A 26,581-nucleotide genomic window follows, 5' to 3' on the forward strand; every position below is an offset into this window, starting at 1 on the left:
AGCGGTAAATATTAGGAATGTAGTAACTGCTTGAGGAAACACAGAAGCAACTCAGGACTCAGTGATCATTCGCAACTACCTTGGGACCCTAGAACTGGGGGATGGAATCTTGGCCTAGCACAGGGATTGTGCCCCACTCTTTTTCAGAAGTGCTGGTAGATATTTATCTTCCACTGTGCCAAAGGGAGCTTAGGTTAATGTGTCCTTGTAGGGTGACATGTCTAAAGCCAAGTCTTACCACCCTCATTGTATTATCACTGAGGGGGAATAGCTCAGTGGTTTGAGCAGTGGCCTGCTAAACCCAGGGTTGTGAGTTCAATCCTTGAGGGGGCCACTTAGGGATAGGGGGTAAAAATCTGTCTGGGGATTGGCCCTGCTTTGAGCAGCAGCTTGGACTAGATGACCTCATGAGGTCCCTTCCAACCCTGATAGTCTATGACAGGCACAAGTTCTGGTAGGAGGACCTGTACCACTTTTCTTCTGGCTCACACTCACTGGGAGTGATACTAGCTGAGCCACCAAGCACATCATCTACCCAGCAATCAGAACCATGACTGCAGCAATGTAGACATACCCAAGTTAGCTTTGATCTAGCTAGCTCCCATAACAATAGAAGCAAAGCCATGGCAGCATGGACTAATCATTCAAGTAGGCACCCAGGGTCCTGGGTGGGCTTAACCTCACTGCTATTGTTATTGGAGTTAGCTAACTCAAAGCTAGGTCAGGTATGTGCACATGTGCTGCTGTCAACCTCTGACAGCAGTGTAGACAGACCCCCGGTGATACTGTGTACTGTAGGGTGAGAGCTGTAAGTGAGGCACCTCCTTGCTAGCATTGTGCCTAAAGGTCACTGAGAAATATTCTGGAGCTCCTGGACCTTGAGTGTTTGAATTTGCCTGGAGTTTGCTTGTTTGGGATTTTGAAATAAAACAACTTGAAGAAAAAAAATCCTTCCCTGAAACTCCTTCCTTGGGAATGCCCCAGAGACTCATAAGGACTCTTTGGCTGTTTTTTCATTACACTAGTCCCCCCTCACCCTCACCTCAGGAGAAGAGCTTACCTAGGAAGGCAGAAGGTGAGACAGTCCCGTTGCTACGTGATACCATGACACTAATTCCTGTCTCGATGAAGGGCACAGAGAAGTCTACCACCTCTGACCGCTCCTCATTTATGGTGAGGGATCCTACCGCCATGTAGGCCCGCTTGGTGACCACCTCAGATAAGGAGAAAGACGGAGAGTTACTGAAGCTGGTTCCACTCATGCCTCACAGTTAAGGACCCCACCCGCATCAGTATCTTCTCCCACTCCCATCTTTTCATACACTCCTTTATGCCTGGAATTCTCTCCCTGTCCTTACTTCCATCATCTCCTCTTTCTTATCTCTCTTCAAGACATACTTTTTCCAAGAGACTTATAAATATTAATCTTCTACTCAAAGAATGTTGCGTGTATTAAAAAATGATATTTAAAGTATACCTGTGTAGCTCTCAGGATAAACACATCATTTGTCTAGAAGACAAGTTGTCTTATTTCTGTTGTCCTTGTCTTCCCTTCCCTCAAAGAATGTCTGTCATTACCTCTTATATGTCTTGCCTTAACTTAAATAATAAACTCTTTGGTGCGGAGCTACATGACAGTCAGTAACCTTATGTTCATCCTTTTTACAGGACCATGATAAATTTGATACAAAGTATGTCTTCTGAGGTATCATTTGAAAACTCATAATTTGCTGAACATTATGGTCCTGATAAAATATGTGTGCCAACATTGTATGTGAAGTTATAAAATTCTACCGTATAAGATATGTTCCAAATTTAGAAAACCTAGCACAAAACTTAGAGACAAAAGGCAAACTGATGCTTCAGCCAGGTGTCAACATAATCAAACGGACTATCACCTGATTAAACTGCCGTGCTTTGGCAGGAAGAAAGAAATTTACATCTTGGCAATAGAACAACTTGAGGATCCCATGCAAACAGACTGCCTGCCATCTGAACCCCAGATGGAGATGATTCTCAAAGAGGAGGAAGAGATATAAAAAAGAGGAACAGAGTCTCCAAATCAGTCTCTCCCTTCATCTCTACTCATGGCATCAAGCACACTTGAAAGACAAAAGAAGCATCATTGAACTGGGTGAGTGGTCCTGGCTGAAGGAAGCCAGCCAGATTGCTGTAAGCATGTGCTGAGAGAAAGCTTTTAACTTTAAATTCACTTAGCTTGCTAAGTTAGGTATTAGTTTGCATTTTATCTTTTATTTCTTTGTAACCAATTCTGACTTTTATGCCTTATTACTTGTAATCACTTAAAATATGTCTTTCTGTTGTTAATAAACTTGTTTTATTGTTTTATCTAAGCCAGTGTGTTTGGATTGAAGTGTTTGGGGAACACCATTTGAGGTAACAACATGCGTGCATATCATTTTTTATTAATGAAATGACGGACTCTCTATGAGCGTGCATTGTCAAGGAGGGTACTGGGCAGTACAAGACACACATTTCTGAGGAAAGTCTGGGGCTGGGAATTTGCTGGTGTAGCTCTGCAGTATAATTCCAGGGTGGCAGGCTGTCTGTCTGAAGCACTCTTGCACTATAGCTTCGAGTAATTTACATGCTGAAGGCTGTGTGAGAGCAAGCCAGGAGTGGCTGCTCTCGCAGCGAAGCAGTGTAAAAGTCTGGAGAACTGAGGAGACACAGCTGTCCAACAGTCCAGATTGTACCCTGGGCAGTGTCACAGGACATCTCCTTTTATTTGATTGTAAAGTGCCAAACACATGTGGCACAGTAGAAAATAGTAAATAATAAATGAGAGGGATTGTAGCTATTGTTCAGCAGTGAGCATGCCACAATGGATTCATTCACGCAACAGCCAGATGGATCCCCACACCAGGTCAATCATTTTTATGAGGTCTCATCTGCCCCTTCCCAGGAAGGGGAGCTAATCAGAACTTGGACTAGGATCTGACTCCAGAGCCCAGCCTGTGGGTAAAACTCAGCCCCACCTTCATTGCTTACCTCCCCAATCATTCCATTCCACGTCCCATTGATCTTCTTCCCATGCTTGCCATTGGTCACCAGGTAGAGGTCATAGGTGAACTTGACAGACTTGGAGATTTTCTTGAGGATGTCAATGCAGAACCCCTTGCAGCATTTCTTGACGTAATCAGGCTCCTCATCCGTCTTGTTCCTGACCAGTCACAATAATAAGGGATTAAGTTTGAGCAGAACTCCCTCTGCTATCCCCCCTCCATTCCCAGAACACCTCCCCTCTCTCCCTGAACATGCTCCTCGTGAAGACCCTAGCTTGTGGTACCACTGCTGAGGGGCAAAAGGAGCCAAGCGTGCAGGGCTTGGCTGGCTGGCTGTACCAGTGACAAGAGGCAGCATGGGCCAGGTTGAGAGAGCCCAGATGGCTTAGCTGGAGCAGAGTATCAGGGCAAGCCAAGAAGGCTCCACCTGCTTTGTGGAGAACAGTGAGCCAGGAAAAAGATCCTCTAAGTGCCTACTCGGTCACGATGCGTTTTTGGCAGGGGACTGTATTCCTCATGCAGGTGCCACTTAGTGGGTCCACGCTCTCCACAATGACGAACGGCGCCTCCTCTAGGGTCACAATACTCAGATGGTCATCCTCACGCTCCTCAGAATCAGGGTACAGCTCAAAGCGGGGCCACACATAATACTTCATCTGGAGGCTCTTGTCCTTCCATTTCCCCACCTGCAGAGACACAAATAACAGAGAAACACGTGACTGCCCGATCCCTCTCCAAGTTACCGTGTAGCATATTGTCTGGAGACAAGAGGCTCTCAGAGTGCCTGAGCCCACTCACATGTGCAAGGACTTTTTTGAGGAGCAGACCCTGGGGAAATGGGTTCAACAGTAGAGAAGATCACACAGGAAATGAGTTTGGAGAGTCATCACAAAATCACTGACCAATCTGGTAATCTTTGGCATAATAATCAGACTCTGTTCTTAGATGGGCTAAGACTGAAATAAGAGGAGAGCTGCATGTCAGGATTGAGTTTCCCTGGGTGGAGGGGACCATCACTGGAATAGCTGGAGATGCTATAAGTCAGGATTGACCATACATAAGCAGAGTTTTGAAGGAAAAGCTCATTTAACAGTTTCCAACACAATCCAGCTCAGATCTTTCCAGTGTTATCACTCCTGCACTTTCACAATCACTAAATTGCATAGCTGTACAGATTAGATGCAGATAAAGAATCATTGCTCTGTCTTCCTGATGCATGAGAAGATATTTCAGGGAGATTCTATTACTTTTATTTATGCTACTTTTGCTTAAGGAAATTCTACAATCTTATCCCTTCAGCCACTACTGTCATTTCTTGGGTAAACATGGACTCCCTTGTTGCAGGGGGGTCCTTTGTTCAACTGGTGCTACGTATACCCCAAAGACAGGAGTTATTATTTTGAAGCCATTGCAATCTACCACCAGGTAATGTATTTAGAACACACACTACCCATGGTAAAATATTCCTTACAGAAATTCCAGAAAAACCCACCTATGATGCTTTCAAACATCAAAGTCTCACCTCTGCTCACAGTTTCACCCATCCCATCACAATTGACACTAATAAGCATCTTGCTTGGCAGCTTCAGCTGAATTGGCCTTGAGAATGAACTCCCCACTCATTCCTAGAAGCAGTGCCTCCAGGTCAGAGTTGAGGTACATTGATGGTGGGGGCGGCATGTGTGTGTAGGAAGCATGACCTGCTGCTGCTCATGCTATACCTGCTCTGTGGGTAAATAGAGGGCTGGAGTCTCCAGCAGCTGTCAACCTTTCACTGAGTTTCAGGAAAAAAAGCACTTATTAGAGCCTTTTTAGGTGTCAAAGGTTATTTGATAAAATCAAAGCTGTTCTCGTGTTTTGCATTTGATGGCATCTAGAACCAGCATAAAACATTTATTGCTTTTTAAAAACCTTCATCTGATTTTAAAAAGAACAAATACCCAGAGTGGGTTTATTCAGTAAATTGTTCAAAGGAACAAAAAAGTCACTCCGGGCAGCAGTGACCCCATAACCCTCTCCCAATGCCAATACAGTCCTGTAGGGGGATGGCACCAGTGTGCTGTCAGAAGGTTGAGCAGTTGGTGGAGCTGGGTCAGCCCATGGGAACCTGAAGATCAGAAGTGGCAGTAGATGCCAGGAGTGGGCTGCATCTGACATTCTCATGATCCTGAGGGATCGCCATATTCAAAATAGGAAACAAATTCAGCAATTTTTTCACTTATTTTTTTAAAGTGCATTTTCATGCTAGATTAATACCCTTGGAGACTGATGGCTTCTGTTTATCCTCAGAACAGGTACAATGTTGGCAACAAAAGAGAAAATTCTCTCCCTAATCTCATACCTCAGCCCTAATTGAGATGGCCCATTTCTATGGTCCATTCTGTCTCTTTAGCCTCTCTGCTGAGAATGACAACAAGGAGCCCAATGAGAGCCATTTGTGCTGGTGGTTTCTGCAGTTTGGACTTATGTTCATGAGGAACTGGGCTCAGATCAGAAGGTCATTTCACTCAGGCCACCAAACAAGCTGGCAGATAGGAACAACTTTCATTTAAATTACAGACTTGTGGCTGGATTGGCACCGGTGATCTACAAGCAAAAGGGCTATGTAGATCAGCCCCAGTACACGTCCATCCCAGACACATGTTCAGGAACATTTGTTAACATTATCAGTAAGTGGTCAATGAAAGAGACATCTTTCCACATCATAGCAACACATAGACACCACAGTAATATATAAACCCCTAAAGCATAGATTAGACCAGATAGACATAGAAATCAGTCCTGACTCATAACTACCCAAAAGTTCCCGATGAAAGAGATGGGGAGCTCATAGAGTGGTAGGCCAGGAACATTTTTTGTGTTGTATTATATGGGGTAAATTTATGTGAGTTAAGATGGGAATGGCAGTCCAGCAACACCACAGCGTGAGCACTGAAGTACCCAAACTGCAAACACAGCAGTACACAACCTGTTCACTTGCCCATCAAAGAGTAATGAAATATCAGCACAACCTAAAAACCACTCCATTCCAATAAGCTTTTTATAAATTGCCCAAAAAGGAGGAAAAAGAGAAGGTATGTAAGTGGGCTGGCCTAAATTTTCAAGTATACGATAAGTGCTTCGATAACGTGTCCAAATCCTACATTTCAGTGCTCAAATGAACACTCAGGCATATAAAACAAGCATTTCCATGTCTATAGGTAAGTGCTGATTTGAGAGTACAAAGGCAGGAGATGTATAGCCTGCTAACCTAGGAAAACTGGGGGGACGGGGCAATGTCTTTAAGTGTTTCTGATAGACAATGTGCATTTGGGAGAGTTAATGTGTATAAGTGTGAATATGGGGAGTTCATGGGTATGAGTGTGTATTCAAGAAAGTGTGCGCATAAGGCAGCGTGAGTGTAGGGAGAAGAGTGAGAGAAATGCGTGTGCATGTGCGCATGTCTGTGTGAAAGAGAGAAAGGGAGAGAGAGAATGCAAGCAAAGGAAGTTCTGAGTGTATTTTTATATGGTATCTATCTATGCGAGCGGGAAGGAGCAATGTGTTATGAGGACAGAGGTTAGTCTCAACAAAATTAAATGTCACAGATTTGTCTTGGCCAAGTCATTAAAGGTGATGCCTGCAGTTAAAGAATATAACCTGGCAGCCAGCACAAAGCAGAGTGAGGCCCTTCTGACATCTCAGTGTGTTTTGGGGCAGCCTGTAAATTCTTATTATTCCAGTCTTTACTCAGTTCCTGCATAAGGCAGAGAAGCTCGGGGTTCTTGTGCCACACATCTCATTTATTACTCGTTATGCAGTTCTGAGAACCCACCCACTTGTAACACCAAAACCTCATCCAATCAGACATCAGCCACCAAAATTCTCCATAGGAAGTCTCAAGGAAAGGAGTATACATTCTCCTATCTCCCCTTACTTCTTTTTCTTAGTGCTACCAAGTCAGTAAGATATTTATAAAACAGAAAGGAGCCAATGGACTGATCTAATGAATATCTTGTACAGTACACAGTCAAAAGCAGGATGTTAACAAATCCCAAGCTAACAAAACCCAAACAAATATTATCCCTTTGTAAATAACATGGAACCTCAGATTGATAGATACCATTGTCAATCACCTCACTCTTTTTCACTACAGGCCACTCCCTTGAATAATTATTAAGGAGGAAATTTAATTATAAGGGAGGGGAAAAAACAATTGGGATGCATAACTGGCACAGAACTTTGTCCCCAAATCTCAGTCCCTGAAGACCACTCAAACCTTCCCTGAGATCTAAAAAAGTTTGAAAAAGCTTCCAAAGTTTAGAAACATCTCTGAACAATTCTGCACCTACCATGTCTTGGGACTGGGACCAAAGAGCTCGCAAAGGTTAGCGTGGCTGGCTCTAAACATGGTTTGTGCTCATACATCATTGCTCAAACTTGATTAGTAACAAAGGCTAATGAGCAGCATTCTGCTCCTGCCAAACGCTTGGACTGGCACATAGCTGTCTTCCTGTAACCCTCCAGGACACTTTTTTTTTTCAGGGTTGACATGATACACTAATCACGTTTGTGTAACCGATTTGGATGGTCTTGCTTATTCCCAGCTACCTGTGTGGCAGGACAGCCCAGAACCCCACATGCTGTTGATGCCACTTTGTACATGTCATCAGAGTACTTTGTTCTCTGTTGAGGCACTATAGAATAGCTGCTCAGAGTTTCCAGAGTGCATTTAGGCAAACAAGGCTAGGCAGTGTACCAGGTATGGACACACAAACACAGCTGCTGTGTGACACAAACTGAACTTTGTAACCTGTAACCAGTTAAGATGACCATTCCTCATCTAACCATTACAAAAACCCTGGTTAAAAGTTGTCATGTGGGCATAGCCAAAAACATGCACTCCAGTGAGATTTCCAAGACTTTCTCCTTTCAACTGGGTCAGAGAACTGCCATTCCTTGTGTTTTTCTTAGTATTTCATTTTTATCTGGCCTGGAGAACACAAAGGCCACTTGCAGAACTCTAACTGAAAGTTAAAGAACGTGACCATTCAGAGGTTTGGGTTTTACATTCTGGGCAAAGCTCCTTCCAGATACTGTTTTGGGTGAAGGGTCCAGAGGTACAGGTTCAGGTTTTGGACAAAAAAATTCAGGAGGCTCAGGTTCTTGTCTGGGTGAAGATTAAAGGGGACTGGACAATGTTGTGGTTAATATTCTGCATGAAGCATCTGGAAGATCAAGTTTTAGCACAGCTTCTCTCCTCTGGTTCTTATTTTATCCAGGCTTGATCACCTCCTTGCACTGTGTCTTATACCACTTCCTCCACCCCCATCCCTACAGTTCATAAGAGGTCACAAATAGGAATGAGGGTATTTCAGTTGCATTTAAAAAGTGACCAAAAAGGTCACCCAAAACTCATTTGGGAATCCAAACCCTTCCTGAGGTTCAAAAAATCTCAGATAATATTTCCCCCCTATCATTTTTAATGTTCACAGCTGCCTTTGTGCTTCCTAATTCCATTGCTGAAATACATAAGGAAGGAGAAGAGGGGTGGTGCAGCCTACGACTCAGGAGAACTGGATTTAATTCTCTGCTCTGCCACAAAACTTCCTAAGAGACCGTGGCTAGGGACTTCTCTGTCCCTCAGTTCCTCATCTATAAAATGGGGATAATAATACTTTCCTAGCTCAACGGGGTATTGTGAGAATAAACACAAAATGCATTGAGTGTGACACTAGCAGACCAGGTGCCAGCTCATGCCACGGTCCTCATGTCTCATTTGAACAATGACAAACACATAGCTGGAATCCATCTCTGTGTTAGTATTGTTAAAATAGGTATTAGAATCACATTAATGTGTTTAATATTTAGACTTTATGGAATGATTGAAAGTTTGCTGCATGCACTGATCTCACTTATAACATCTGTATCTCATACTGTAAGGAAGTGTTTGAGCTGTTGTATTGTGAGCCTCTGTCCCTGTGTAAGTCACCAGACAGGACAGAGACATTAATCAGTGTGAAGGGCTGATCTTCAACAGGTGTTACACCCTTCCCAAAAGGAAAGTCCATCGGTACCAGATGGACTATTGTGGGACTGGAATTTTCCTATGTATCCTCAATAAGAGGACAAAGGACTTTCGTTGTCCTGGTCTCTTCCCAGTGAAGATGAGTCATGCAAGTAGATTCCTCCTATCAGCTGAGTTTGCAGCTCAGAGCACAAGGCAGGAGAGGGATAAAAGCCCCAAACCAAAGGAACTTAGTATCTCTATGCTGATTAATCTCTGGGGGGCAGGGCCGGCTCCAGGCACCAGCTGAGCAAGCTGGTGCTTGGGGCAGCAGATTGTTGGAGGCGGCATTCTGCCCAATCCTAGGGCGGCACGGACGCTTTTTTGTTGTTGTTGTTCTTGTTCCGCTCCGGCCGCCCTGTAGGGGGCGGCGGCGCTGAGAACCAGAGCGCCCTGCAGGGCAGTCTTCTTCCTTCCCTCCCCGCCGACCGGAGCCCTCGCGACAGGTGGCAGGAGGCGGCGCAGTGGGAGGGGCCACGTGGCAGTGCCCCTGCTGTAGCCTTGGCCGCCCCCGTCTCTCTCTCTCCCGCCCGCTCCCTCCTCTCCCCCCCCCCCCCAGCCGGTCCCCCTGCACCCGCGCTCCGGCCGCGCCGCAGGGTTTTTTTTGCTTTGCCGTTCTGGACGCCCCGTTTTTTTGTTTTTTTTTGCTTGGGGCGGCCAAAAAGCCAGAGCCGGCCCTGCTGGGGGGGCAAAGTGTTTCTAGACATAAGTGAGAGAGTCCCCAGCTGCTTAGATTGGGCTAGCCCTAAAGGACATATAGTGCTGGCTGATTATAAAAGCTTCTATTACCTTTTGAAATTTAAAATTGGAACTCATTTGTGTATCTGTGTTTACCTGCTTTAACCTTGTAAATAATTCAGGTTTCCTTTTCCTATTTAATAAACCTTCAGATAGTTTATAATAGGATTGGTTCAAGTGTTATCTTTGGTGTGAGATCTAAAGTGCAATTGACCTGGGGTAAGTGACTGTCCTTTGGGACAGGAAGTAACTTGATTCTTGGGGTAAGGACCATCTATCACACAGGTGAGCTCACCAGTGTGGTGACTTAGATTGAAGTCCCCAAGCAGGCTGTCTGTGACTCTGTGTTTAGACTGTCATGGCACCTGAGAAGTTTACACTTAATAATTGGTTGGTGAAATCTAAGTGTAGAACTCACAGCCTATCTGGGGTTTGTGCCCTGGTTCCTCAGTCTGACCTGAGGGTGGTTTTCATGCTCTTGAGTCACTGCAGGCAGCGTTACATTGAGGTGCTCAGGTACTATGGCAACGGGGGCCATATAAGTGCACACGATAGAAAGACAAGGAAACATTTGTGTTCCTAATTTAGAATTAAAAGTAGGAAGATGAAATCTTGTGAGGCAAGCCTGCTCTCGGGGGGTTTCAGTCTGGAGCTCTCCAGGCATTAGTTGGTAAGCATCATTATCTTCATTGCACAGGTGGGGGAATGGTGCCTCAGGGTATGTCTATACAGCAAAGACAAACCCATGGCTGGCCCGTGCCAGCTGACTCAAGTCCTCGGGACTCAGCTGCAGGGCTGTTTCATTGCTGTGTAAACTTTCTGACTCAGGCTGAAGCCTAAGCTCTGGGACCCTCCCACCTCGCAAGGTCCTAGAGCCCAGGGCCCCTGCCCGAGCCCAGACGGCTACACTGCAGTGAAAGAGCCCCACAGCCCAAGCCCCACGAGCCTGTGTCAGCTGGCACAGGCCAGCTGCAGGTGTCTAGTTGCTGTGTAGACATACCCTGAGGCACAGAGCTGTCAAGTGACTCGCTCTGCATCCCGCAACTAATGGATGTTAAAGCAGACTATAACTCAGGTCTCCTGCCTACCAGTCTTGTGCCTCAACCACTAGACTGACAGTGATGCCCCCCATGTAGCCACTTGAACAGACCCTCAATCCTAACCTTTATTGAGGCTTGTCCGTCACTAGTTGTAAGCTTCCATGGGTGACACCACAACTATTTCCCTCTGGAACACCTCTGATGTAACAACCAGAGGCATTGGCATGCAACTGAACAAGCAGGGGGAGAAGAAATACCACCGAGATCGAAAATCTCCTGTTTACAAACACTTGGGCTCATTAATTAGCCACATCAGCCAAAGGAAAAGAAGAATATTTGTGAATGTTCCATATGCAAAATTAATTAACATGAAAATAACATCCCTTCTCGAGCGTCAAGTTCACCTTCCACAACCACCTGGTGAAGTCTGACGCCTTTACTACATCTGCACACCAGGGAATTGTTTCTAATGGGCTTTCGCTTCAGCAAGAACGATGACTGCAGGGCTGGAGGGACTGCTCCTTCTTCTGTTTGTACAGCACCTAGCACTCTGTGGGCACTACACAGCATAAAGTAATTGCTATTGCTTTCCATCTCTCAATCCTATGGCTCTCCAAATAAAATCATTTCCCAGGCATGCAGTCCTCTGCTCACTTCAAATTGGCATTTACACTGCTCTTGCCGTTCGCTGAAATGCCACCAATTGGTTGTTTCTTTAGTAGTATATTTGCTTGCTTTTTTGTAGGTGTTTAAGTCCTATCCTCTGCCCTAATTAGCCCACGAACGTTAATGAGGTGTACTCTAAAAGCTCCTGTGTTTTGTAAAGCCATGAAATATAGTGTTCTCTGGTATCATAGGGGGAGAGCTACATGAATGATGAGGTGATCACCTCTGTAAATTACTCCTTACGCCAGAACTGATGAGAGAACTGTCAAATGTTGTTGCTGTCAGAACTCGTGGCTTACTGTAGTGGAAGGCATGGCCTCTGGTAGCAGAGCTCATATTCAATGGTGGTAGAGAGTCCTTTTTTGTTTTGTTTTTGTTTTGCATGGAAGGTTGTGGCTCATAGTACCAGTAGCAGAGGGCCTACATGCCTTCTGGTAGTTGAAGGCATAGTTAGTGTTAGTGAATGGTATGAATAGCTTCCAGATGTAGAGCTCATGGATTACAACAGTGGCACCCTTGGTTTATGGTAATGAAGGGTGCGATGAACATATCTTACAGGGGTGGAGGTCACAGCTTAATATGGTGGCAGAGGGTGTCACTTATGGTTGTGGAGGCCATGTTTTAGTGAGGTGGAGATGTGGTCTACTGTGGTTAACAGTGTGTGGCTTATCCTGCAGCAGATGGTTGGTGTTGGTCCTGCTTTGAGCAGGGTGTTGGACTAGATGACCTCATGAGGTCTCTTCCAGCCCTAATATTCTATGATTCTCTGGATTATACAAATGGAACAGCTCTTCATAGAATATCAGGATTGGTAGGGACCTCAGGAGTCATCTAGTCCAACCCCCTACTCAAAGCAGGACCAAACCCCAGACAGACTTTTGCCCCAGATCCCTAAATGGACCCCTCAAGGATTGAACTCACAACCCTGGGTTTAGCAGGCCAATGCTCAAACCACTGAGCTATCCCTTCCCCTCCCATATGCTCTAGGCTCCCTTTACATAAAACTTAACCATAGCTCAGAAATAATACCCCACTAAAACTAAAGTGCAGCCATACTGTCCAATATAACCATCTCCAGCCAACCAAGCAACACAAACCTAGGCTCAGCCTTCCTCTGCAACAATTCTGCACTTTGGAAAGCCCCCACCCCCTCTGATATGCCTGAGGGAAGAAAGATGAGCTTTGCACCATCTCTTAAGGGTCATCAGATTCAACTTATTTTGGACTAAGGTCAGGACAAGCAAACTCTAAAGGCATGGTGCCGCTACAGAGAATACCAGACCAGTAGGGCTTCATCTTGAGCTCCTCTGCTGTTCTCCACTCTGGTAATGTGGCCCAGGGAGAAAAGGTGGCAGACTTTTTGAGGACAGGGTGGTCGGAGGCATGTTTTGTGTGATGGAGGCATCTGTCTGTTCCAATGGTTCATTGTGGTGGAGATATATTGTTTTTTAAATTGCCTTATAAAAAAAATACTCCCTCTCTTGTGTGTGTGTGTGGGTCCGCATTGTGCAGGTGGGTGCCTGCATACAGTACGTGTCCATGCATGTAATGCCCTGACTAACGATTTTTTTCCCCTTGGCTTTTCTTGTTGAGCAATATTTTTTGCTGAGCTTTCTTTTCTCTCAATTAATTTTTTTAACATATTACAGAGAAAGAGGAGCTCACCAATTTATGCCACAGCCTGGGAGACAGTTTAACCCTTTTATTGAGAGGGATTAATGAATCTGAGCACTGGACTGGGGTGTACAAGACCCAGTGAATGCTCAGGTAAGGCATTGGCAGTGACTGTTTTACTTTCAGTGAATTTCTGTTCTGGGCTCCCCTGCAAAATGCAGACCTAGAGGAGGTTGAAAGAGTCTCTTTGTATTAAGACAAGCAGGGTGTTGAAAGCAACAGTGAGGATGGGAGAGGAAGCAATGGAAAGGGAGGGGCTCGCTTGCATTTTTTGTTGTTTGTCAGAAGTAGCAAGGCAGATCGAAGAAGCCACTTTGCGAGGTGCCTCTGGGGAATGGGAGATGGGAATATCAAACATGGGAATTTCACCTGCTGTGGTGCCCCCATTGCAAAATACCATCCTGCCTTCTGCAAGACAGGCAAAAAACAACAGCCCTGCCCTCCAGCACTACCCAAAACCCTTTGGTTCCCTAAATCGATAGTTTTTACATGGAACTGGCTGACCCACACACTGGGGCACCCTTCACAGAGGCACATACTCTCCATGAAACAGGTACGCACAGACACACTCCTGCACAGAGATGCAAAGGGCGGTGAAAACGGGAGAACCACCATTAGACGTCAGTGGAATTATTGTGGATTTACACTAGTGTAGCTGAGATCAGACTCTAGGCCACAGACACATTCAGGCAGAGAAATTCACCCAGGCACTGACATACGGTGCATTCAGGCAGGAGTACAGCTACTGGTAACTCATGCAATGGCTGCTCAGAGGCAGGGGGCCCCAGCACATTCACAGACGGCTCAAAGAGACCTATGCAGCATGGCTCTGGCCTCTGTGGATCCGGGGGGGATACAATCCCCATAGATCCCTGGGATCAGTGGGGTTGGTGGACCTTGGCCCCTGACTCCACAGGCAGCTCTAACCCCTTAAGGGGATGTTTTTCAGCAGACTGAGTTTTCCTGCCTCACTGGCCATCTCAGGTTCCTCCAGGGAGGGTGCGGGGATCTGGCCCATAGTCATTTAAATAACTCAGAGCGTTTTGAGCTTCAATAAGCCTATTGGCCTAGCCATCAGTTAGCTCCTCTGGAAATATGTCAGGTTGAATGTTCCACTTCCGGTCAGGAGGGTGTCACCTCTAAGTGCACTCACGCATGCAAGTGACCAAGGGCAGTCAAAGGTGACAGATTGGGCCACTGATTCAGACTGTAAATAGGTATTATTTCTATGTTGGAGAAGTGATTACAAGAGTGAGAGGAACAATGTCTAGGGGCCCCTACTCGTCCTGCTTCTACTCCCTTTTACACTTGGTTTCATTTTAGAGTAAGCACGGCTGGAGCACGGTGTTACCATAACACTCCATAGCATTCTGTCAGGGCCAGCTGCGTCCGCCACTGGTGGCCCCATGCCACAGACAAGATTTCACCATTGGGCAGAGTCCACCAATCAGACAGCCAGGCTCTCTACATGTGTGCACATTACTGTGGCTCAGACTTTAGCCAGAACCATTACTGTGGTCAGCAAGTAGTGATTCTGCCAGAGGAGATTAAAAATATCCCCTTGGCGCAACCCACACTAAAACAGCACAAGCTGTAGCGAGCTGGTCTTGTCTGGGACTCCCCTTCCTCTTGGCAGAACCAGTAGGAACCAAGCTGAACAGGCCGTGGCTGGAAATCATCCTTGGCATCTTCTGCTGCTTTCTCACCAACTGGAGATCACTAGCAGACTGTGAGCACCTCAGGCACTGCTGTAGAGAGCAAAAAGTTTCAAAGCAAAGTTATGGAGGGGAGGAACGGCTGTGTACTTGCCAACCCCAGCTGGAGAAAAGGAAGGGAAAAGCTGTGGACTGCTTTCCTGGGGGCCTGACCTCTCTACAGCCAAAGCAACCTGACTTTCTCTCAGTACTGATGGATCTCTGGAGCTCACATCTTCCATAGGCTCATCAGCTATTCAGAATCTCAACTGGGGGATGATGTGTCTGAAGCATGTCAGTGCAAAGCTCACATTACGTATGGCATGCTTAGCTTTGCAAGAGGTCTCAGTTGATGCCATGCTGTGGAAGGGCAAGAATAATAGGAAGGGTCCTGCCAACAAGAGATGAAGCTGAGGCTCTTGGAAGGTTGTGAGAGGGGGCCTGAGGGTCATGTGGCAAATGGAAATATATATATGGGGAGTGACTTTACGCAGTCTAATTTAGCTAGGTGACTTCGTACATGTGTTTAAATCTGTGTGTATGTTTGTGTGTGTGTGAGGAGGGTGCCTGTGTGTACTGCATAGTTATTATGACTATGGGGGAGTTGGTAGTAAGCCCTATATTTAGGTTGCCTGACACTTTTCATTCTATAAGATTCTCTCTCTGGACCTTTTTTGGAGAAAATCTAACACCTCCATTCTTTGCAGCAAGCCTTTGAAATTGAGCAGGGAAAAAACCCTGATACTGGAGAAGTGTTTTTTCTTTAGTCCATGAAATTCCATTCAGGTTCAGCTGTGCTATAGACAGTTAAATAATCGCCATTTCCCTTCTGTCATTTGCATTGCTCAGGAAAATTTCTGGCAACCTGCCAAAATAATAACTGAACACACATGTTCTAAAGAGCCAGACCCATGGTGCCATCAATGCAGCAGCAGCACCAACACCACAAACCACACAAGGAACACCTGGGAGCTGCCAGAGCAGTGGTAGCAGCAGGGTGGGGGAGAAAGCCAGATCAGACTCCTCATATGATGCCCTTCTGGACCCAGTACATGTCCCCAGCAGCCCATCCCCTCTCTCTCATGACACCATCATCGGCAGGAGCCCCACACCTCCCAGGTGGGGAAGAGAGAAAATCAAGCCAGGCTGGGCTCCCCATGACTATCCCATGGACCTAGGACATAGTTTCAATTGCCCACTACCCCTCTAGAATAATAGCCACCTTCTGGTTCCAGCAGGAGAGGCTGCTGGTAGCTACTCCTGTAAGCTAAGTGGTACAAGTCTGTGCTGCAATGCTGAAAGTTCATGATTCAAACCCTGCTGATAATGCGTGATGGAGAGTTTGTTGCAGTTGTACATACAAAGATTTGTGTTTACCTTTTTCCTTTTAAAAAGCCTAGGAGGTTACACATCAAAAACTATATTAAAAGAACATTATTTAGGTTGCAAAGTCAAGCACTCAAAAGTTAAGAAATGCCAGGTTTATAGTTGCTCATACAACTTAATTCAGCCCTCTTGTGCATGTCCGTTATGATAGGTCTTCAAAGTACAGGACCGCATGCTTTTTTTGCCCACAGCACCACTCCTCGTTCCATGGATAAGATGAATGCACACAGGGGCAGAAATAAGATAGCACGGGCAATCACAAATATTTGACTTTGCAACCCAAATAACTTTCTTTTAACTTAGGTTTTTTTATGTAGTTACTTATACAGTTCCATAAATGTTCATAAGCCTTTGCAAAACAAATAAACAGAATGAGAAAGCAACATAGAAGTTGCTGAAGGAGCTTTCAGTGAAGTAGCAGGAGAACCAGGAAACAAACTCACAGAGCTCAGGGAGAAGAAGGAGTAAAGAAAGAGTGACTGATGGGACAGACAAAGGCATCAGACCAATCAAATAAGGAAAAGACAGATGTGCTGCCATCTGATCTCGACCTTGGTGAGGGATCTGCATGGTGCAAAGAGGACAGGTGCAGTGTTAGTTGTGAATCTTCAGATCAGCCCTAAGAGGCATAGAGCAAGGAGGTAACCACCTTCTTAAACAGAAATAAAGGCAGTCTTTCATTCACTCCAACCAAGGTGTGTTGGGTCCCTCTGATCACTAGAGGAGCATAAGAAGAGAGTTGGAGGAGAGGAAACCAATACAGTGGGATGAAGGTAGTTCTATGATGACTCTTGGAGACAAAAAGGTAACAGGAAGACAGGGCAACGATTAGGCAAATGGGGTTGACAGAAGGTGTTTCGGCACTGAAAATGCAAGAGCATGCTTGTAACAGATAGAAGGGAGCAAGTGGTTGCAGCAGCTCGAGAGAAGAAAGATAATCTTGCAGCAAAGCCCTTGGAGTCAAGAGACCCGAGTTCTGGTTCTGTCACAGACTTGTGTGACCTGGAGCAGGTCATTTAACCTCTCTGAGGCTCCACTCCCGCTCTGTAAAATGGGAATAACAACACTTCCTCTTTTGCAGTCAGTTAGTTCATCTAAAGGGGATCCTAAAATGGGAACTAAAATATGTCTGCGTCATAATTAACTGCATCATCACCTCAACTGCGCCTCAGCTAGGCAGAGCAGCTGGTTTAAAACCAATTGTGTAGCACATGGGTGCTCACTGACTAATCAGAAGACTTACCTTAGAGAAAGGAGAATTTATCATATACAAAGTCTACGACATTGGAGCTATGACAATGAAAATCACATTAGTAAACAAGAATGAATAATATGACAGCATGCTATCCATCTGTATCTCTAGCTGTGGGAAAAGAAGGCATGATTTATATTATATTAACTAAGAAGTAGTTTGGGAATGGGTAATTAATTAAAGCCTTGGGGCCTGATTCTCGGCTCTCTGCCAGCTGCTCTGAACATTGGAGTGTCCCAAAGCAGTTGAAAAGCCAGCTTAACTGGCACCCTGAAGATTCCTTTCATGTAAGAGGAATCCCTAGGTGCCACAGATCTGCTAGCACCTCTAGACCACTTCCCTCCTGGCCCTCAGCATAGGTAATAATCTTGGGGAAAAGAAGGGGCATGGCTGGGGCATCCGAACACACAATGAACCTCAGCTGCCAGAATAGCCCCGGGGGCTGTGGGCAACAGCCCTGATGCCAGCCCCAGGCCTGGAGAAACAAAGACAGTTTACAGTCACCTCTGCCAGTTGTGTCAAGCATATCTAGACTGTAGCTGAAGATCTAGAGCTATGTTGTTGTTATTAATGAAGCAGAAGAGGGCAGAGTTAAGGTTGAATATTTGTCATTTCCTGGCTTTTGACTGTTTAACTATGCAACTTTAATGTTCTCTCAATATAGGTCTTTGTGGGAATAAATACATACACTAAACACACACATGAATCTATATAGATAAATATTGATCTATCTAGTGAAGAATTCAGCTGTGTGAATAAGTTACAGGTTAATAATTAATTAATTCAGCTAGTTGAGTTTATCCCTGTCTATTATTAAAATTCAAGCAAATCAACAACAGAAAATCATATATTTACCTGTATACTTCCTATACAGAGATCATTAACAGTAAGGTCACTGGTCAAATTTAAACTCTTAATTACCTTCCCAATTACACATGGCATGACCTTCAATGCCTAATAGCATAAGAGGAATTTATGAACAACTGTTCATATAGTCAGAATGCCCAAACCACACCTACAGTGTGATATATGCAGCACAGCATCTTAATCATTTATTTGGCTGGCAGATCTGAAAAATGCCAGTGCCCTAAGGGTTAAAAGAAAATGAAATCCATGACTGAACACAGCTGACTTTCTAATCACTTAGCTGACACAGACATTTCCTTCCCCTCATCTTCAGTTGCCAGTGTGTTCTGGTGTGCATGCATGGTTTGTTCTTTGTATGCTAATCTTATGCTTTAAGACAAGGCTTTTTTGTTCCTTTGCTGCCCCTTAGCAAGAGATTATATTGAGCCTTCTGGGGGGAAGAACTGCTCTCTCCCTCCTTCCCAACACAACTCTTTGCCTCCAGGAGCTGCTCCCTTGAGGAACGGTCTACATAAATATTTAAGAAACCACTAAGCCACAAAAGATGCAAAAATCAGGAGACTTGGCTGCAGAAGGCAGGGTGCAGCGGGAATGAATGGCGGCATCTCTCAGAAGAGAGAAGAGAAGAGAAAGGAAACGTGATGCATTCTGCTTCGGAAACTCAAACGTCCCCCCCATCCATCCAGCACAGCAGACTGTTTTAAGTTAGCTGGGACTAACTGATGGAAGAGGGGACAAGTCTACGTGAGCAGCTGCACAAATCCAAAACCAAGAACATGTCTGACTGGTGAAAGACAAGAGGTTAATATCTGACAGAGCCTTTAACTAAGATACAGCTTTTAAATGTGTATTTTGTATGTCCAATGACAAGTTTATTTACAGGCTACTCTGTCTTTTCACTGCTGTCTTTGTAGAATCTTCCTGCCTGGCCCTCATTCACCATATATTTTTTTTCATGTTACCAATCTATACATTCAGTTTACTTACCACTTACATATGTTGTTCTCTGCTTGATTATATTCATCCTCCTTAACTGGTGTATAGTGCATGTCTATCTATCTGTAAGCTATTAGGGCTCCATAAAGCCCAGTGCACACAGTACAAGGCCTGCTGCTTAGGAGAACCTGTTGTAATCAAGAGCTGGATGTGTTGGTCCTGTTGGGATCCAGGAAGTGAGTGGGTGGAAGCCCGCCTACTGCTACAGGACCTCCCCACAGCCAAAGGGGAGGATCCTGAGGTCCAGGATTCCAAGTGATTGCGGAGGACAACTAAAGATATAACAGGGACAGGAGTGAGGTCACAGGGCTATACGAAGGGAACCTGATGGGGACACCGAGCAGAGAACCCCAGACAGCACCCACTTCTCCTCGAAGGTGTCAAGGGAGCCAGCAGATGCCGTCCAGAGGAACTTTGCCCGGATGTGTAAACAGACTGAGGAGCGGAAATAGGCCCCACAGTCTCAGGAAACCCCGTTGGCCAACCTCCTCTCCCTGTTCTTGTAGATGGCCATTTTGGCCAGTGCTAGGAGGAGACTGACAAGGAGGTCCCGCAACTTTGTGGGGCCATGGATAGGGAGTGCATAGATGAGAAGGTGAAGGGAAAAGTGCAGCCAAAAACATAATAAACCAGAATACACGCGCCTGGGTCTCCCTCACCCCGCAAAAGGGGCAGGTGTCTGGGAGGGGAGTGAACCGCGCCAAGTACACGCCCATGCTCACGGCTCCATGAAGGAGCCGCCAGCTGATGTCCCCGGTGGGCCTCAGGACCAGGGTGGAATATAGGCTGGCCCACCGGGGCTCCGCACCCTCCAGAGATGGCAGGAGGTCCCACCACTTCATGTCAGGGCAGGACACGAGGGTGAGGACGTGAAGAGCGTGGAGCACGAGTGTGTAAAGATGGTTTTTTGGCGCGGTCCAGAACCAAACCGGCTGCAATTTGTGCGGCCCACTCACGGTAAAAGAGGTGGGATGGCCGGGTAGGTCCACGGGGTAGGAGCCCTATGAAAAGGTCTTGAGGGCCTAGGGTGTAGGGTGGGCAGGGCATGCCCCTGGATGTGTTGGTGGCACTGCAGTTTGGGCTGAGTCAGCTCTGCTTCTGTTTGAGTTGGGGCTGGAATTGCTGTGGTTCCATTTGCTAGGTGTCATTGGTTTTGTAATTTGATCAGTTCTGCTAGGTTGGTCTAGATTTTGTAGGATGAGATCACACTGCTTTTATGTTGGTAGAAACTGCATTTAATATCATTAAATTGGCTTGAGTTTCATGGATGAGGATTGCCCCAATTTAGCATGTATTAGCTTTGTTTCACTTTGGTGTTATGCTTGTACCCAGTCAGAATGAGCTTGGTTCTTGTTTATCTGGGTTCAGTTCCATGGCCTGGGATTGCACTGTCTTAACGTGGCTTGGCTTTGTGTTGGTTGGACTGGGTGAAATTGCATTTAGTTCCTTGAGGTTGCCTTGGTTTACCTAAGCCAGGATTGTCCTGGTTAGGCTTTGGTTCATTTTGTTTGCATTGAGTTAGACTGCAGTGACTTTGATGCAGCCTGAGTAACAGTTACAAACAAGTATTTTACAGAATTGGGGGAGCAATCACAGTAGTGAACTGTCATGTGTTTCAGGATTTTAACATCATGATTTGTGCATACGTGCACGCATGTGAGGGATCACATGTCAAAATTCTTACTTGTGAAGTCACCATGCCAGGAAACTGATCCCATCTCCCATAAATGGTACCATCATCTTGAAGATCCCATACCTTGCAGTGCTAGAACCATTACATTTGAAGCTGAGTTGGGCTTCTTAACAAGCCTGGCTTCCAAAACCCTACAGACTTCACATGAATCTCTTTGGAGAGACCACAATAGATAGTTGTTAGAAAGGTAAGAATTAGCCAAGTCCATCCCATCCAAGACACACTGGTTTGAAAGTGTGTATCAAAGCTCTCTAGATAAGTTCCACTATTGTTTGGGGGATATATAATATTGACCCAATATTGACTCACTTAAAATGTCCTCCACACTAGGTACATTTCATGGAGTCGGTGGTGGAAGGATCTCTCAGAGACAGGATGAACACAAGAGAGATCATTGTCTGTTCTGCTCTACCAGTTGGTGTGTCACCACAATGGTAAATCTGGATGGCAACTCCTATTTTCCTGTTTTATGGACCATTCATGAAACTGAAATACTTGTGCACTTCCTGATTGAATCAGGCAAATAAGCCTATAAAGCCTTCAGGAAGGCTAGTTTGGCACCACTTTCTTTTGAAGAGGTTGCAATTCCAAGACATTAGGGGTTACATTTTTACAACACAACGGTCCGATGATCAGTCTTCCTATATGCATTGGCATGCAGCTCTCAAACAGTGAAGCCTTCAAAGGGATTTGAAGAACTTTCCTTCAAGATGCTGTCCCAGACTTTTGTATGTTTCCCTGAGAGCTGAAAAGGTCAGCAAGGGTCCCCTTTCAGGTTCACTCGTTTTATTTTCTATTCTAGGTACTAATATTCTGGCTGCTGTTTGTTGTCACATGAGGTGACGTCAACAGGAGCTTAAGGTCTGAATGAGGGAAGCCAGCCAAAGCCATCTTTTTCAATCTAGTTCAGCTGTTTTCTGCAGCTTTTCTTCCACCTCAGCAGAGTGGTTTTGTCACCATTTCCCCATATTTCACAACAACCCCCCTTTCGTGGGTCACTTTGGAGAAAGAGTTCCTCACCAAAAATGAGGCAATAATGTGTCCATTCTGCAGATGGGCATGGGGTTGTTTGCTTATGCAAAATACCCACCATGTATGTGGAAACAAGCATGCACTAGGGAATATACAGAGAAGGAGGCTCCCTACATGAGCTCTGTGCAGCAAGGAACATAAAGAAATGCACCTCCTTCCCCTGAGCATATAGGGAGTGGGTTAGAGGGAGAAACAGCCCTTCCCTAAGCAGCTTGAACAGTATAGAGAAAGAGCCCCCTTACTCAGCAGTGTGCACTGGGGGACATAAAAAGAGGCTCCCTCCTTGATAGGGTGACCAGAACACCTGGTCGAAAGGCGACCCTGGCAGCTCCTGTCAGCACCGCCGACCGGGCCATTAAAAGTCCCGTTGGTGGTGCTGTGGAGCTAAGACAGGCTAATCCCTACCTGTCCTGGCTGGCACCATGCTGCACCCCAGAAGCGGCCAGCAGGTCTGGCTCCTAGGCAGGGGGCCACAGGGCTCTGTGCGCTGCTCCCACCCTAAGCACCCACTCTGCACTTCCATTGGCCAGCAACCAGCCAATGCGAGCTGGTGGAGGGTAGTGCCTGTGGGCGAGAGCGGCGCATGGAGCCTTCTGCCTCCCCCTCCCCCGCCTAGGACCTGGACCTGCTGGCTGCTTCCGGGGGGCGCGCAGCATGGTGCCAGGACAGGCAAGCAGCCCTGCTGCATCACTGACCAGGAGCTGCTGCAAATAAGCCTGCGGCCCAACCCCAACCTCCTGCCCCAGCCCTGAGCCCCCCCAAACCCAGAGCCCCCTCCAGCACCTCAAAACCCTCATCCCAGGCCCCATTCCAGAGCCCTCACCCCCTTGTACCCCAACCCCCTGCTCCAGCCCAGATCCCCCTCCCATACCCTGAACCGCTCATCCATGGCTCCACTCCAGACCCCTCACCCCCTCCTGCACCCCAACCCCCTGCCTCAACCCACAGCCCCCTCCTGCACTCCGAATCCCTCAGCCCCACTCCCCAGCCTGGAGTGCCCTGCTGCACCCCAAGTCCCTCATCCCCAGCACCACCCCAGAGTCCGTACCCCCAGCCAGAGCCCTCTCCCCCTCCCATACCCCAACTCCCTGTCCCATCCCAGAGCCTCCTCCTGTACCTGAACCCCTCATTTCTGGCCCTACCCTAGAGCCTGCACCCCCAGTTAGACCCCTCACCTCTTCCCGCACCCCAACCCCCTGCCCCAGCCCAGTGAAAGTGAGTGAGGGTGGGAAAGAGTGAGCCACCAAGGGAGGGGGAATGTAGTGAGCGGGAGGTGGGACCACGGAGAAGGGGTGGGGAAGGGGCGTGGCTTCAGGGCAGGGGTGGGGCTAGGGTGTTCAGTTTTGAGCAACTAGAAAGTTGTCAACCCTACTCCCTGAGCAAGATGTTCTATGGAATATGAAGAGCCAACCCCCGTCCCACCCCACCCTACCCCACCCCACCCTCTGCCTCCAGGAGTGGCATGTATTGGGGAACAGAAAATGAAATCAACAAGTCCAGCTTTGAGAGTGTGATGGTATTTTAAATTTCTGCAGAAGCCCCTGGGACTCCCACACCATACAACTGTCAGCAGACGATTCCCCAAAGGGGCTATTGAACCATCATGCTCCTTGCAGTGTGGTTTGTTCATGTCTGTGACGTCGACCCCATGTCATCCCTCTCCCTGTGTGTCAGTGTAACCCACACACCTTCTGGCAGTGGTGTTCTGTCCCATCTAATGGCATTGAGACCACTTAGAGAGAGTTAAATGAGTCTGCTCTACAACCTTAGCTAGCAGCCAGTTGGCTTTTAGCTCATGTGGTAGAGGCTCATGCACTAAGCTCCAGATGTCCCTGGTTCGGTCCCACCCGCCAAAAACCAGGGTCTGTCGGTGTTACATCAGCTCTACAGCAAACATTCCCTTCTAGCTTTACAGACCTCTCAATTTTCCCATAAGGGCAAACGTTAAAAATGAGAGAATGTGAATCTCCCCAGATTCCATCTCCCCTTGCTATTCTTGAAGTTCTCAGCATTGAAGTAAGAACCTTCTCTTGGCCCTGGGTCTACACTGGGGGCGGAGGGGAGGGATCGATCTAAGTTACGCAACTTCAGCTACGTGAATAACGTAGATGAAGTTGACGTACTTAGATCGACTTACCGTGGTGTCTTTACCACGGTGAGTCGACTGCTGCCGCTCCCCCGTTGACTCTGCCTGCACCTCTCGCCGAGCTGGAGTACAGGAGTCGACGGGAGAGCACTCGGAGGTCGATTTATCGTATCTAGCAATAAATCGATCCGGTGGGTAGTGTAGCCGTACATACTCTTAGCCTCTGCTGGAAACCATGATGCAGTTATCCTGCTACAGCTATGATAGCATTAACCTGTTGCCTTGGGTGTCTGTGATCTCATCAGCTCTTACAAGCCAAGTAGTGGTCAGGTCTTGTCAGTATTAATGATAGGAAACCTCCAAAGGAGCTGCAGGAAGCCATGTTTGGTGATTCATGGAGTGCTCTTCCCTGAGGCTATATCTACACTGCAGCTGGAAGCAAGCCTCCACGCCTGAGTAGACAGACTTGCACTAGCTGGACTTGGGCTAGTGCACTAAAAAATAGCAGTGTAGACTTGGGCTCTCAAGCCCATCCAACCCCTCGAGTCTGAACTCAGGTGGCTAGCCTGAATCTTCACCCAACCCACAACATCCACAGTGCTGTTTTTAGCAGGCTATCTTGCAGGAAGTTAGCGTGAGTCTGTCTTCCTGGGCTGGGACGCCTGCTCCCAGCTGCAGTGTAGGCACAGCCTAAGAGGCCACACCCCAGCGTGGGGTAAAAGGCACTGTGCTGCTGGAGCTTCTATCTTTCAGAGAAGATATAAAACCAGGTTCCTGAACTGTCCTAGTCTCTAAAGATCCAGTATTGTTGTTGGTATTATTTATATATTTGTATTACAGTAGCGTCTAGAAGCCCCAACCAAGCTCAGGGCCTCATTGTGCCAGGACCTGCACAGACATAGAGACAGTCCGTACCTTGAAGAACTTACAATGGAAATAAACAAGTCAGGTCAAGAGTAGGAAGGAGAACAGATGTGAAGTGACTTGCCCAAGGTCACACAGCAGGTCAGCAGCAGAGATGGGATTAGAATCCAGGTCTAGATAATTTATGTATTAAACCACACAAGTGGCACTTTTTGCAAGAGCAGGGATGATAGCCCTATTCCAACACAAATGCCAGTCATTAAATGCCTCCTCCATGAAATGACCCTTCCACTTTCAGTTCATGTCTTAACTGGTGGCATGGCGCTGCTGTGCACTGATAAACAGCGGCCATGTTTCGTTCCAAAGAGAGGTGGCTGCATTTCAATGGAGAGCGAAGTGATGCTTGTGTACAGAGCTTGTCCAAAGAGCTTTGGGACCCTTTAGGATAAAATGAACAATAGAAATAGAAGGCTTGCAGTGTCACAGATTTGCCGTTGTCTGACATCACTGAAGGATTGGACTGGAGGAGCAGGGAGAAGTGAAAAGACAGCCCTTGGTTGAAAGAAGCAGATATACGGTTAAATGGCAAGGGTGGAAATTGGAGCAACCCAAGAGAGGAAAATGGATTTATGTTCGCCTCCACTTATACCTCAAAGGCTTCTCCAGCATGAAACATGTTCCTTAAGACGCTAGCTGCTCACTCCATACATTTGACAGTCTCTGATTAAACTCCCCGATAATAACCTTGCAAGCCAGAGCCAAACTCACAGAAGTACAGGGTGTTCTCATCATTGGCTCCCAAAAATAGCTCTTTGCCAATAACAGTCAATCGGTTTAGCCTCTGCCAACTTGCGCTTGCACTGTCCCCACATTCAACAACTGCTGACGCTGTTTGTCCACTAGGCCACAGGACTGCAAGGCCCTGAAAGAGATGACAGCTAAGACTTGGATACACTTTGCTGAAAATACCCCTGATTTGCAACACTGGAGTAACGAGGCTTTCATACAGCCCAGCCCTTCCATCACCTCATGTGACAACTGCTAATAAGAGAAGCCAGGACTGGAAGAGCGGAGAGCCAGCATTCCTGTACTGTTTCCTGCAGTGCCTTCTACTGGCAGAAGCTAGGACCGTATTAGTATTGAGCTTCTCAAGGTCAGTTCTCCTAGCTTATTCCCTACAATGCTTGCCACTGAGAAAGGCTGGTACTGTAGTTGCCATGTGCTCAGCACAGCCAGTGCTCCTGGGAAAAGTCTGGGACCCAGGGAAATGAGACTGAAAAGGGATAGCAGGACATGGGGTAAAGCTTGGGGGAGCAGCAGGATAGCAGGGAAATGGAACTAAGGGGGCTGGGACATGGGGAAATGGTGTGGAGCTGGGATGGGAAGACATAGATATGGTGAAGCAGAGATGAAGAGGTGCCAGAATGCAAAGAAATGGAGGAGTGGGCCCAGAACATGGGAAAATGGAGCACATCAAACAATCAAGCCAGTGGATGGGCCCTTTTAAGGACAGAAACTACT

General features: G+C 46.7%; 1 protein-coding gene across 5 annotated transcripts in view; it reads right to left on the reverse strand.

Moving 5' to 3' along the window:
• Positions 1-26,581, reverse strand: part of GRIN2B (glutamate ionotropic receptor NMDA type subunit 2B) — a 270,832-nt gene that overhangs the window by 37,531 nt on the left and 206,720 nt on the right. For all 5 annotated transcript variants that reach the window (XM_005308916.5, XM_005308915.5, XM_065562233.1 and 2 more), the window contains 3 exons: positions 3,504-3,712; positions 3,013-3,184; positions 1,061-1,214 (listed from right to left, as the gene is read on the reverse strand). In XM_005308916.5, the coding sequence (XP_005308973.1) occupies positions 1,061-1,214; positions 3,013-3,184; positions 3,504-3,712 (535 nt within the window). The remainder of the gene's footprint in view (positions 1-1,060; positions 1,215-3,012; positions 3,185-3,503; positions 3,713-26,581) is intronic.

The sequence above is a fragment of the Chrysemys picta genome, chromosome 1 (genome assembly GCF_011386835.1).
Source record: "Chrysemys picta bellii isolate R12L10 chromosome 1, ASM1138683v2, whole genome shotgun sequence".
Classification (NCBI taxonomy): Eukaryota; Metazoa; Chordata; order Testudines; family Emydidae; genus Chrysemys; species Chrysemys picta.